Source organism: Drosophila mojavensis, unplaced genomic scaffold (assembly GCF_018153725.1).
Source record: "Drosophila mojavensis isolate 15081-1352.22 unplaced genomic scaffold, ASM1815372v1 contig_81, whole genome shotgun sequence".
Classification (NCBI taxonomy): Eukaryota; Metazoa; Arthropoda; class Insecta; order Diptera; family Drosophilidae; genus Drosophila; species Drosophila mojavensis.
In genome coordinates, this window is record NW_025318907.1 from 5,300,001 (window position 1) to 5,314,242 (window position 14,242).

Below are 14,242 nucleotides of genomic sequence, written 5' to 3' on the forward strand. Positions count from 1 at the left end.
CGCTGCAGTTGATTGATTTAACAATGAATCGATTAGTCCTTTGCCATCCGATGAGCACGATTAACAAGAGCTAATCTCGATCAGGCTATTATATTATGTAGGGGACTGTAAGCTATTTATGCTGCGCTATTCATAATGAGTTTGAATATGAGCTATTTTTAAACATTTATGTCTTTGGTTTATCGCCTTTACAAAGATAATTTATTGTATTCTATTTTGGCATAACATTAAGAGTATGCTAAAAATTTATTGAGTAAGGCAGTACTCAGCTGAGACTGATTCTGCGGTATAACGAAGAAATCTATAAGAAATACATATATATATATATATGCTCTTTATGGAGTATGTCAAAAGTGAAACATTTCTTAGTACATAGTTTAGACAACCCGAAAGCCACACTGACCAATGCAATGTATCTAAAATTAATAATCGTTCAGTTGTACGCAAATCCACACTCTATTATATATAGGAAGAAGCATCGAAGAAGTCTAAACTTAGCTTTTCAAAGCCTAAATCAATCTACCAACTCAACGTACTGTTTATATGTAGCTGCTAAGTCTTTAAGTCTTTCTTTATACCTCTTATTTGTCTAGAGTCGCATAACTAAACGTATAGACTAGTAGATAATCTAAACATTGATTATAGAGCATAAAGGAGATCTGCCAAAACTATAAAATATATATTGCAAATCAACTTGAGATTGGACAATATTAAATTCAAATTTACGTATCCATATCAAAAATAGTTTCTCAGTAACATATTACCAAGTTATATATTATTATATATACCAATTATATATACCCTTACCTAGTCGCAATAGTTTCAGGGTATCGTAAGTGATTTCTTTTTTTGGCAATGCGTCACGGATAGTTTGTTCTACACAGATCCAGAATAAGATTAGCAATCATTAAGGGTTCCATTAGAGGCATAATTCACATTTCTTTTAATAGAAAATCCTCAGCAGAATAAAAGCAAATTCAAATGCCTCAGCAATAAATCAAAATGGGAAAACATCATCAACAACAACAACAACGACAGCAACGATCGCAAACGGAAGTCACAGATGTATATACATACATACATATGTATATATGCTTGTATTTATACAGAATCGAGTATAAGTATATCTACTATATGGTGCGCACACACAAGATTCCCATACATCTATACATACATATATGTACATACATATATAGATATACTTTAAATATATTTAGAGACAGTCGCAGACAAGAAAAACAAAGACGACGACGACAACGAGTCGCAGCGTCAAAGACCGATCGCAAGGGAAAATCTTGCTGAGATTTTCCGCCGTTCAGCTGCGAGTTTTCGTGAAAATTCGCAGCCGTAAACGGGACTGTAAAATGTTTAGAGCAGCGCAAATTGCAAACTATGCGAATTGCACATAAAAGCGTCACGAGTCTAGCGACGTCTTTGTTTTTGAGTGCGTCTATCTCGTGGCTGTGCAGCAACAAAAATAACGCACATTTATTTATAAATCACACACACACACACACGCACAACAATTTTAGTGGGTGGGGCAACTCACAGCGGCATGCGACGCGTGCCAGCCACACGCGCCCTTCGACTCGAATCTATTCCAAATGTATCTGTATCTGTATCTGTATCTGCATCTGTTGCTGGCGAAATTCGTATTTCGTCTTTCGTATCTGGAAGTTGTACTTTCGATTCAATTACACTCACTTAAATCCGCGCACGTAGCGTATTTGTATTATTTTATTTATTTTGATTCGCCTTCGACTCGCTTTCGTATAAATCGGACAATTGCGTCGAGGCGACAACTGAGAGACGCGAATGACGACTGCCAACTGAGGCGACGCGCGTCGCCGAGATCGACCCCAGACGCAGCCCAATCTCTGTCGTTGCTTCTGTCTTCTGCCTTCCGTCTTCTGTCTTCCGTCGTCTGTCTTCTGTCTTCTTCTCAGATTTTTCTCACGGCCGCTCGCCAGCATCCTGACTGTTTGTTCTTGTTTTGCTGCCCGCTTCACTCTCCGCTCTGGCGTCTCTTGTTTGTTTGTTTGTTTTGTCTCTGGCGTCGCGTCAAGTGGATTCAACGCAATTGACTTGTGAGCCGTCTGTAAATACACTCACACCCGCACACACACACGTACGCACAGCGGGTGTGTGACTACTCGGACATCGCTTGCCCGAATATCCATGCATTCTCTGTGAGCTACCTGGCCGCAGAATCTATCGAGGCATTGCTGTGCCGGCGATCGTTGCATGCCCCATAAGATTAATGTCCCGTTGCAACTGTTGCTGCATCTCAGCTATTTTTAGACCTGCCTGCGACAATATTTCTTGTGGTAGCTGCGAATGAACTAAATGAACTGCAGTCAACTGCATCACTCTTCTCTCTCTCACACTCTCTCTCTCTCTCACACTCTCTCTCTCTCTCTCACTCACACACACGAAGTCTTACTCCTACTCCGAGCGGAAATGTGCCTCAGCTGAATGATCGACACTAATTACAGTGCGCAATGGGTTTATTTTTGCCGTAAAGAAATTATGATGGCAGATTAACGAGAAAGAACATTGTTGTGTAATAATATTTTAGAAATGTTATAAAATATTGGTATGTAATAATCAATTAATATTAATATCAAATTAATATTGCTATGTTAACTATTATATTAAAAATATCCACATATTCTAAATTTCATTTATCATTAAACAAAATTTGTTCATTTCTTTAAATATGTAAAAATGTAACAAGAAACTGACACTCACGACTTAAATATTTTTTTTTTTTTATATTCACAGCATACAAATATGTATTTATTACATTTTTATTTGGCATACACATCATATAATAATAGTATATCATATATATATAAATGTAATTTTATAAATTTTATAAAAAAATATAAAATTCCAATGCAGTTTTAATTTTATATATGTAGATATATATGTATATATTGCATATGCAATTAACTTAGTAGAATGAATTAAGTATTCAAAATGTATTTAATATTTGAAATAAAGAATAATATCTAATGAAATATTTGAGAAGTATTCAGTAATAATCTATTAGCTTACCTAAAAATAAAATGAAGAAGCCGGTCTTAATTTGAAGTTCACTACAAAAGAATAAAAGATAAATTTACTAATTTCATATACCAATATTGTAATTTTAATAAAAATATACAAGTTCTATATATTTTTTGGCTTTAATTAAATCGAACACAGCATAAAACGAAACGGAAAATGAAAAGTAGCCGAAGCCTAACACATTAGGTCTTAACTTTTTTCAAATATATTTTATCGTTTAATTAATATATTTATGGCACACAATAAGATTTGCACCTATTACTTGAATCAGTGCTAAGTCCCATCATATATTAATATATATGAAGAATTAAATTGCTTTATTATATCTACGAAAAACAGAAATTGTGATAAATATCAGTAAATAAAAAGTAAAATATAATAACACATTAAATTTATGTATAACAAATAAAACAGACCCATTAAAATATGATTATTTTGATTTTAGTATCATGTCACAAATAAATGAATGAATATTTCTATCTAATTTAGCCATAAATAATTCTAAAAATTTTGCTTAGTTAGGCCAAAAATGGTTTAGTACTCTTAACCCATATATTATTATTTTCTTTTTCTGTGCGCTTTTCTGCTAATAGCGCCCACTGTGCACAGATCATTTGGTTCGACTTTAAACTTTCAGTGTGGTCGCCCTGAGCCTGTCGCCTTCGAATCTCAAGTAGCTGCCAGCTCAAATGTTGTCACCAAATTTGTTTGTTTACGTTGCGCCCCTGGTTGTGCGGTTATCGTAATTCGATGCCATGAAACAAAAAATACAAAAACTCTGTGCAACGCGCCTTGAGGCGCCATCGAGGCACAGAGTCGAGCGCATGTCAAGTGGCCAAGCAAGCCAGCCTCAAGACCCAAGTCCAGTTCGTATCCCTATAAGTGTATGTGTGTGTGTGTGTGTGAGTGTCAACTGCCAACTGTCAACTGTCAGATTGTGGGCCATTGTTTACGTTTTGTGCTGCGGTGCTGCGGCACCTGCGCACTGGCCACATAAACAATCCGAGCAGCCTGTACCAGAAACGAATGTCACGAACGGAATGCAAACAAGTGGCTGTGGCAGCACGCGACAAACTGTTGCCCTTGTGGAGAGAGACTGCCCAATGCCCCTCCTTTTCCCCAAAATCGATTGGTGGAGGACATGCGCAGTGGAGCAGCTGCTGGCTGACATATCGAAGGAAACTCCTTTTGATGTAGACACAATAATTGCGGGGCATGCCACTGAAAAGTATCTGGTGGTGCTGCTGCGTGTGCAGAACGTTCCCGTGCTTCGTCTGTAACGGTTCATAACATTTCTAGTGCGCTTTTACTGTGTGGCCAGCGTGTGCGTGTGTGTGTGTCTGCTGCGTGCGTGTGTTTGTGTTTGTGTCTGTGCCTGTGCACTCGAGTAACAAGATAATAAAAAATAAACACAAAGTCAAATTTGGTTGCCCGTTTAATTTGCATCATTTGTAGTCGCATTACAAAGTCCTTCATAAGTTTGCTTTTTGCATTCGATTCGCTGCTGACTGTGTGCGTGTGCGTGCGTACGTGTGTGTGTGTTGCTTTCTTTGCCTTGGTTGCTCAACACGCACTACCACTCACGCTCACTCTGACACTCACACTCACACTAACACTCACACTCATACAAACTTAACGTACATCTACTCAGACCAATACACACGCATTTGTGAAAAGTGAAAGTGACGCCCCAAACTTGGAGAACGCGACGAGCTTTGACCACATTCATCTATATACACAACAAATATATATATATATATATATTAAAATATATATATATAAAGAGAGCTAAATATATAAATCTTTTGTACTTCGTCAGAGCGCTTATCAAAGTAATTTCGTAATTTCGTAATTTCGCCTAATTCAAATCTGTTGCTGAGCTCTTTCTCAATTTTAAATCCCCATTTAATCTACAAACAGCCCTCGCCCCACGCCCCTCGCATCGTGTGACCCGTGGCCCTTCTATTTATGCGTAGCACATACCAATTTTTGCACACACTTATACACAGCACAATTTGCTTGTCCCGACCAACAACAACCCCAATCTTCAATCCTCAACCCCCACCACCCCAAACCCCCAAAATTGTCCACGCATGCTGTAAATTCAATAAATACTTTTCGGCATTCATTTTGTAAATTCTCATTATTCATTTCTTTTTTTTTGGCCTTGCGATTCGCTTTTCTTTCTTCTTTTCTCGAATATTTCCAAATGTTTGCAGTCAAAATGATATAATATTAAGCACGCTGACGGATCTCGACATCCGTTGATTTAAAAACTTTATACAATTCTCAAACCGAACCACAAATCAAATTCAATTCGCAACAGGTAAGTACAAAGCATTTTCCCCGCTTTCTTTATTTTTTTGTTATTTAATTCAACAGGGGTTTTTAGTCTAAAATTCAGGTAACATTCAAAATTTGTACATTTTTAATTATATTGAGCAGTTTTTTTTACCCGTTTTTCGTACTTTTTTCTGCATGTTCAACACTCATATTTCGATTCATGACGTTGAAACCCTGAAAATCCCCCTGAGGGCGCCCTGCGCCTGCCCGTCAAGGACCGACTGTACATTTATCAATTTCCCGTTGCTACTGTCTACAATTGTTGTTCATGTTGTGGGGAATCATTATGCTCGTTCGCCATGTGAAAGGAGTATATTGGTCTCTAAACAAATTCTGTAAATTTGCTCTTGAGTCATTCTTAAGGACCTGATAAATATATAGCTATAAACCAATATACTCCAACTCACACAACTTGTTTAAATATTTTTAACGTTTTCTTGTTTTCCAAAACTTTCTATATATAGTGTTATATTCGTGTAGTAAATTCCTTTCAACGTCTACAATTTTTACTATTTTTAAATTCTGAAAACCCTTTGCTTTTATTAAGTCACAAAAGAGCATCTAGCAGTCGGTAATGTTCGACTGCAGCATACATATAGGATGTAGTTGTTATTGGTGTTGTTGTGGTCCTTGTGTCGTGGCTCCTCTCGCTATTGTAGCTGTAATTTATTTGCCTTTGCTACGTTCAAGGACACATCCAGTGCAGGTGCTACACGCACGGCTAACCACAGACGGGCACACAGACAACCAGAGACAACAACTGTGGGGCTGAACTGTTGTTGTCTGTGTGCCTGAATTACAATTTAATTACTTGGGGAGTCCTTGCAGACTTAAAGGATCAGCGCCAGCCACTGAGGCAGCCTCGATGTGTGTGCTATATATAAACGCCTTTTTCCAATTAAGTTCCGTTTTGGCTGGCAAGCTAAGCCCATAGCTCGAGCTAGGTCCTGAATGGCCACAACGCAACCCACACGGAAATCAATGCTTAAATGTCAACTGAACGCCTGCCTTTCTGTTTTGCAGTAAACCCAAATGCCCGAGGCATTGATACTACCCGGCATGGCTGACGCAGAGCCGGACTTATCAACGTTCGAGAATAAAACGGGACTCGCCGAGGACATGAAGTTCCTGGCTTCAATGCCCGAGCTATGCGATGTCACTTTCCTCGTTGGCGACACCCGCGAGCCCGTCTGTGCCGTCAAGGTAAGTGTCAATATATATATATGTATCTATAGGATGAACGTGTGTGTGTGCCTGCGTATGCGCTCGAAACCAGGTCACTGCGTAATCGACGTAGCATCCAGTCCAGTTGAGAGCCCTATCCTTTATCATGATTTCTTCCTGTCACAGGCTGTGCTGGCGTCGCGTTCGCGCGTTTTTGCCAAAATGCTCTACGCTGCACCGTCACCGCAGCGAAAGAGGGAGACTACCACCAAGGAGAACAAGCTGCGACTCTTCCTCAAGCGCTCCTCGGAGCCCCTGCTCAATCTACAGAATGCCGCACAACAGGTTCGTAGTCTCAAAATCGATTCAACTTCAAAGGGGAGGGCTTTGGATATGTGTATGTGTATCTGTTTGTATCTATGTGGGTATGTGTGTGTGAGAGAGAGAGAGAGTATGTGTGTGTGTGTGTGTGTGCTGATTGGGGCATCTATTCGATTTAGAATCAATGGATATTCTGTTTTATTATTTATGTACATTGTTGTAAATATGTATTTACTAAATACCTTCATTAATATCTATGTAACTTTTTTTGTGCGTACTCTGTTGTGACTCCATCCCCAAACATCCAAACATACATAAACCGCAAAATTACAAAATAATCAAAATTAAACACAACACCAAAAATAATATCCATAATAATAGAGAACCGGTTTCACCCAACAATTAGCTCCGATACCCGAGGTAAACGCTTAGTTAACCAAAGCGACAAACTCTATGTATGTGTGCGTGTACGTGTGCGTATATAGAGTAATTAGTTATAATTAGTAGCTGTGTCCTAGTTAATAGTACAGTGAATCCTCTGACTCTATAAAGGAGTAAATTGTAATCTAAAATTTATATAACTAATCTAAATTTTAAGTAATTAAAAGTAATTAAAAATTACGTAATTTTTTTTACTAGTTCAAAATTATATTCATCGAGAGTTCACTGTACTTACTGTGCGTATGTTGTATATAGTATGTGCGCTTTAAGGCAGGCTTTGAAGAGACACTAACCATTATAAGCTGTATATATTTATAAATGTCTAGTACTACTCTTTCTAAAACTACCATCCAAACTGCATCGAAAGCTAAATAAACTTAATATAGAATACGACAAATTTATTAATATTTGTAACACTTTGATCTTGTTTGTCTTGAAGAGTTCGTTAAACCAATCTTCCTCCTTTCTGCTCTCTACTTGAACTAAGTTTGTATATAAGAAATATCTTCTTTAAATATTATATCTTCTATATTCTATCGCTTCCAACTAACTCTTTATAACTATGTCCCTTATGCCCTGCACTTGACATTTATTCCCGTTCTATAGATACACTCTGTTCTATAAGTATATCTACAGTTCATGTTTTATGTGGCTAACTATCTTAACTAATCATTGAGCTTGTGTTTGAAGTGTTCTTGCTCTACTAGCCTCTATTAGCCGTAGTCTCTTTCAGGTCATTCGAAATCAGTTTTGCTAACATCCGCTTGTTTTTACAGCCCTCTGGTCAACAGCATCAGACGCTGATCATTGAGGAGTTCGAGCCGGATGTCTTCCGTCAGCTCATCGAGTACATTCACACCGGCTGCGTGACCCTGCAGCCGCGCACCTTGTTGGGTCCGTATTGAAAGCAATTATGTATAGATCCTTTTAGCTAACTTAGTTTTTCTCTCTTGTAGGCGTCATGAATGCTGCCGATTACTATGGATTGGAGGAGCTGCGTCGCGCCTGCGCTGGCTTTGTGCAGTGCTGCATCAATGTGGACACCGTCTGCGCCCTGCTGGCCTCCGCCGAGCGGTACATCCAATACAAGTGCACCAAGACGCTGGTGCAGAAGGTGCTCGAGTTCGTGGACGAGCATGGCAATGAGGTTCTGAATCTGGGCAGCTTCACACTGCTGCCGCAGCACGTAGTGCGCCTGATACTCGCCCGGGAGGAGCTGCGGGCCGATGAGTTCACCAAGTTCCAGGCGGCGCTCATGTGGAGCAAGAAGTATTTCGATAACAATCCGGTAGGCCTTCAATGATCCCCAAGGGAAGATCGAATAACACGTGCTTTCCCTCTCCCGTCCAGAACATTGACATCAAGGAGATATTGGGAACCTTTCTGGAGTATATTCAGTTCCATAAAATACCCGCCAATGTGCTGATGCGCGAGATCCATCCGCTGAACTTGGTGCCCTATGCAATAATCATGAACGCTCTGGCCTACCAGGTGGGTTGTGTGCTCAATCGTCCATTTGCTGTTGGCTGCTTTGCTGTTTATATAACTCAGTATCATTCATGCCGCATCATTTGTCTGTCTATCTATCCATCTATCCATCTACCTGTCTGTCCATCTGCCTTTCCATCTGTCTGTCGATGCACTATTTAACCATCTGTCGCCCATCGCCTATGCTATCCATCCTGTTGTCCCCCTTTATGTCTGATTCTACAAATTGCAGGCAGACCCAGAAAGCATCGACCCCGGAAAACTGTCTCCCAACTCTAGCCGAGTAAGGCGAGCCCGTCAAAATCAAGGAAGGTCCATGTCCGTGCAGAGCTCGCTGGACCCGTACGGGTCGAACACCACGCTCAGCTCCAGCGGCAGCAGCGACCCCGCCAGTGGACCGCATCACAGCAACTAACATAGGTTGAACGGCCCCTCCTCCTCCTCCTCGTCCCACAACCAGCCACACCGCCATCGCCACCACCACCAATCGCTGCCCAAGATACGCAAAGCCAAATCCCAATCGTTCCGCACTCGTCGCAGCCCCTCCGAGCGTCGCAGTCCCAATGCTCCGACTCTCACCCTCAACACAAACGCTGCCAGCAGCGAGAAGAAGCGCAGTCCGCTGACACCCAAGAGTCCGGTGCTGCCACAGCCAGAATCCAAGAGTCCGGGCAGCAGCTCGCAGAAGACGCCCACCACGCTCTCGCGCCAGGGCACGCTGCGTGCCTCCAGTCGACGTAAGAATAGCGGCCAGTTGTCCATCTCGCTGAGCGCTCAGAGCCAGGGTCGGCGCAGTCCGGCGGGTCTCAACGATCGCAGTCCGCAGGGCCGCCGGAGCCCGCTATTTCCCAGCAGCGGCCTGAGGTCCCCGAATGAGCAGCCCAGTCCGACGGCGCGTAGTCCCACAGGGGACTCTCAGCGACGCAGCCCGACCTTCAGCATACAGATCCATACGCAGGAGCGCCGCTCGCCCCTGGGCGCAGTCGCACCCTCGGACTTCAGTTGCCAGGCGGGGCCATCGAACACGAGACGCAGTCCCACATCCACTGTGCACGTGCAGGACATGGCCACAGAGCCGGAGGAGACCGGCTTCATTGGGCTGAAGCGAAACTCGATAAGTCTCTTCACGCCCATTTACTTTGCCAGCGAGAAACGAAGTCCCATGGGACCCATACCGCCCATTACAGTGTCCAATCCCGCCGAGACCTACAAGAGTGCAGAGCGCGAGCGTGAGGCAGCCGAGGCGGCTGCTCGGGAGAAGGAAAAGGAAGCCGCCCAGGCCCAGCCGCAGCCCGAGAAGAAGAGCGTTATGCGAGAGATCTTGGCCTTTGTGCGCAAGCCATCGAAGCACCTGACGACGCGCACCAATCGCTTTGCCAATGCGTTCACCCGGGCCGAGTCTGGCTCCTCCAGCGGACCGCTCATACGGCAGAGCACGTTCTCGGCCAGCCCGGCTGCCTCGTCGACAGCCGCCAAGAGTGCCGTGCAGAAGCAGATGTCCGAAGTGGGCTTCGAGCCGAAGATGTCGCTCAAGTTTGCGCATTACACGAAGATGTCCTTGAAGCTGCGTCGTCTGGCCCGTCGGGAGGAGGAGGAGAAACAACATCAGCAGCAGCAAAAGTCATCGGCGGTCAGCTCGGCGTCCGGGTCGAAGCGAGCCAGCACGGACTCGAATGCGGGCAACGTACAGGATCAGGTAGGTGCAAGCGGAGCAGAGGAGGAGCTGCCATTCGAGCTGGCGAATGTGCACTTTGAGAAGGTAGGTGAGTCCTATATCAAGCATGAGCGACTCCGCGAACTGGTCGAGCCCGAACTGGAGGCCGAGGACGAGCCCGAAGAGGGCGAGCCGGAGCAACCGGATGCTGCCATGGCGCAGTTCGTCGAGGACGTGACCAACTCCCTGAAGGTGGTCGCACTCAATGGCGAGAACGGAACACCGGCTGTCCATCACTTCACGCGGCGCTCCGAGAGCCGGGAGCCCATCGAGCCGCGAATCAGCGAGGAGCGTGAGTCCGACTCGAATGATCTGATCATACCCGACGATCTGCGCGCGGAGCTAACGGAGATTTTGAAAGCCTATGCACCAGAGCCAGTTTATGTTAATCTGCAGGCGCTGCGGCGCGAAACCGAGGAGGCCGAGGCGGTGGCACGTGCCGTTGCAGAGGCAGCCGCCGCTGTGGCGGAAGCAGCTGCAGCTGCAGCTGCGGCGGCACCGTCAGCGCCCGAGAAGCTGCCGCTGCAGTGTCCTACTATTGAGTTTGAGCCGCCATCGCGTCGTTCGTCCTTCGATCCGCCGCGCTCGCCGTTCCTGGAACAGCTACGCAGTCCGGGCGTCGATACGGACACAGATCTGATCAATTTGCAGCGTCTGGACTCCGGCGGCGACAGTTTCGAGATGGTCGACGGCGATCGCAAGTCCAGTCGAGCCGAATCCAGCTTCGATTGCCCCTACTCCTCCCGTGACACCAGCTTCGATGTGTCCATATCCCGTTATCAGTCCACCAGCTACGAGGATCAGACCTCTAGCTTCGAGATCGTCGACACGGACGATCGCCGTCGACACATTGATCTGCGCAAGAGCTCGATTGAGCTCGTCGATGCGGAAACCTTTCAGCGTTCCGGCTCCTCCTGCGGTCGCAAGTCCTCCCTGGAGACCCACTTCGACTACACGCCTTCGGAGACGAGCGGCATGACGCCGGCTCGATCCCCCAACTTCCCCATGACCAAGAAGCAGAAGACCGAGCATTTCCGCCAGCTGCACATCTCGCCCTTCAGTGCCTTCTCGCGGGCACGCAGCCCGCTCTCGCAGCAGACCTCCTCCAATTACAGCTCGCGCGACAGCTACGACTCCAGCTCATCCTATCCGCATGGCCATGAGCCGCAGCGCAGCCCCTACGCTGACCCCAGCAAGAAACACTTTCCGCTGACCATCAAGCAGCGCGAGGAGGAGGTCAAGACATTCCTGTGCACCGATGCGCGCTGTGCCTCGATATTCGAGCCGCGGCCCAGCTCGGTGCTCACCCAACAGCTCTCCACGGGCTCCATGTCCACGCCCTCCGCCTCCGGCTACACCAGCGCTCCACGCATACCGAGCGCCTTGAGCGGAGTGACTGGCGTGCCCGCCTCTGGCACGGGCGTCGGCATGCCCATGGGCATGGGCGTAGGCCCGGCGAATGCCTCGCTGGGTTCCTGCGGCTTTTCCAGCGGCAGCGAGTTCGAGCCGCCCTCGCCGCGGCGGGCGGCCAGCGCCTCGCCCAAGCACACGTTCACATTCCGCATCGTGATGAAGAAGGTTGACAGCTCTCCGGAGGCGCTGTGCCCGGAGCGGCATCGCTCGCGCATCATCGATCGCTATCGGCGCCGGGATAGTCGCCGCAAGCGCATCCACGATGCGGGCAAGAGTTTCTAAACGGCGATCGAGGGCACGAATTAATCAAATATTTAGATAAGCCCCCAATGTTAGGTCATAGAGATCGAGATAGAGAACTTTTTCTTAAACTTTCATCAATGTTCGCTCCTCACCTGAGTCAGCAACCCATTTGTATCTTTTGATCGACATCTCAATCCCAGGCAGCAATCTGTGTGTGCACTGTGGGACGATATATTTGTCAGCAGGCATACAGTTTTTTTCGACAATCTAAGTGTTATTCAATCCAAGGATTTGCCACAAGCAACTCCCTCGGCAACCCTCTAGTCGTAAGTTCTTACAGAAACTCAATGCGAAGATCAAACTTTATAAAATGGTTCTGGTTTTTAGGCCGTTTCAAAACTCTATGCTAGGTATTTGTATTTGTAAATGACGAGTCCTTGAATAAATTTATTTATATACATAAAGATATATATATAGAATGTATAGGCTAAGTTAGATCATTTTTACATGTAGGCTAGCACACTTCATTAACATTTAATCATCTTCAAGAATAACGCTCGGCTCATGCTTGCGAGGTACAAATGAAAATTTACACTACAAATTTGTTGCTAGGTTGCTTGAAAAATCTCAAAAAAAAATATTAAAAAAAAAAACAAACAAAGAAATTCTAAAAAATCTACAAAATATATGTGAAACAATAATTCCTCCCACGATTTACCTGATTACTAATTAACAGATAGAGAACATTTGTATGTATACATGATAAATGTTTATCTATACTTATATATATATATATATATGATCTTTCATTAATGTTAATAACTAAATGTTGTAATGTTTGTGGTATATTGTGAACAAATATTACGAGTATGTGCGCATTTTACGTGGTTCCTGTTATATAGATATAAATATATGTATAAATATGTATTACAAATTTTGATGAACTCGCTATTATATATATTTATATATGTATAATATTGTTAAATGATCAATTCTTGATGTATAAAAGTCTGCTATTGCAAGGGACAACGTTTATTGTTTAAACTTAAGACTAAACTAAACTTAACTAAGGAAAGAATCGTTAAATCAGATTTAAATTATATTAGGCATACGCTATATATACCCTGTATATGTATGTATACATACGTGCATATGTTAAAGTAAATCTAAAGCTGGATTTGGGGCCGTACTTAAATCTTAAAAGAAAAACTTTTGTGCCGAAAAATATTTTAAAAATTTAAAATTTATACTTAAAGAGAGCCAAAAAAAAAAAAAAAAAAAAAAAAAAAAACAATATGGGATAATTCAAATTTCGTATTGTTCATGTTTGTTTGTGAGAGAAAGAGGAAACTAAACTTAAGCAATCTATGTGGTGTCTAAGAAATTCGTAAGTTTATTAACTAAGAGCAGCTGTCAGCATAATTTATATAAACCAATGAAAATTCGAGAAATGCAAAAGCAAAGCAAAAGAAAATGATATCAACATTTTACAGGTATTTACGCATATAAAGCATTTAATTCTATATACTATATACATCTATTAATATATTTATTGTACTTACACGACATTGACAACAACAACAACAACATGAGCCACATCTGCATCGGCATAGAGTATGCATATGTATGTACTATATATATGATAAACCCTGCTGTGCAAACCCAAAACAATTTTGTTCGTACAACTAACATGAATGCAAGTAGTTGAAATGTTGCTATATTTTGATTTGTAGTTGCTTGTTTTTAAAAACTAAAACGAAACGCTTGACAACAATCCGTAGTACTCGAAAGCGATGTCAATTTTGATTTGCCTGTGTATGCGAGCGCTTGACAGATGGCTCCCTCTGTCACTCTCTCTCTCCCACTCTGTCTGTGTCAGCAGAGGGAGAGCAAGAGCAAGAGCGAGAGCGAGAGCGGGAGAGAGGCGAAAACAGCCAACTACAAATTTCACAAATGCGACTTTCTTCTATTTACAGACATTTTACCTAGCGGATTTATTGGATGTGGAATGCGCAGGCGTGGCCATATGCATTTTTATCACAA

General features: G+C 43.5%; 1 protein-coding gene across 3 annotated transcripts; it reads left to right on the plus strand.

Moving 5' to 3' along the window:
- Positions 1-5,292: 5,292 nt before the first annotated feature.
- On the plus strand, positions 5,293-14,224 carry LOC6580793 (serine-enriched protein). 3 transcript variants are annotated; one of them, XM_002006560.4, is made up of 9 exons: positions 5,293-5,398; positions 6,439-6,618; positions 6,766-6,924; positions 7,282-7,320; positions 8,118-8,235; positions 8,298-8,629; positions 8,692-8,832; positions 9,062-9,112; positions 9,290-14,224. In XM_002006560.4, exons 2-9 carry the CDS (start codon positions 6,448-6,450, stop codon positions 12,236-12,238), a joined length of 3,960 nt encoding a protein of 1,319 aa, XP_002006596.1. In that variant the 5' UTR covers positions 5,293-5,398; positions 6,439-6,447; the 3' UTR covers positions 12,239-14,224. The 3 variants fall into 3 exon arrangements, with proteins under 3 accessions (XP_002006596.1, XP_032585730.1, XP_043867115.1); XM_032729839.2 differs by lacking the exons at positions 7,282-7,320; positions 9,290-14,224 and having other exon boundaries at positions 9,066-9,213; XM_044011180.1 differs by lacking the exon at positions 7,282-7,320 and having other exon boundaries at positions 5,294-5,398; positions 9,062-9,307.
- The last annotated feature ends 18 nt before the right edge of the window (positions 14,225-14,242 follow it).

Coding starts and splice junctions, on each gene's coding strand:
- LOC6580793 (XM_002006560.4), top strand. CDS start 6,448: ATGCCCGAGGCATTGATACTACCCGGCATGGCTGACGCAGAGCCGGAC. Junction 8,630..8,691: donor AGTATTTCGATAACAATCCG/GTAGGCCTTCAA, acceptor TCTCCCGTCCAG/AACATTGACATCAAGGAGAT. Junction 8,833..9,061: donor TGAACGCTCTGGCCTACCAG/GTGGGTTGTGTG, acceptor TACAAATTGCAG/GCAGACCCAGAAAGCATCGA.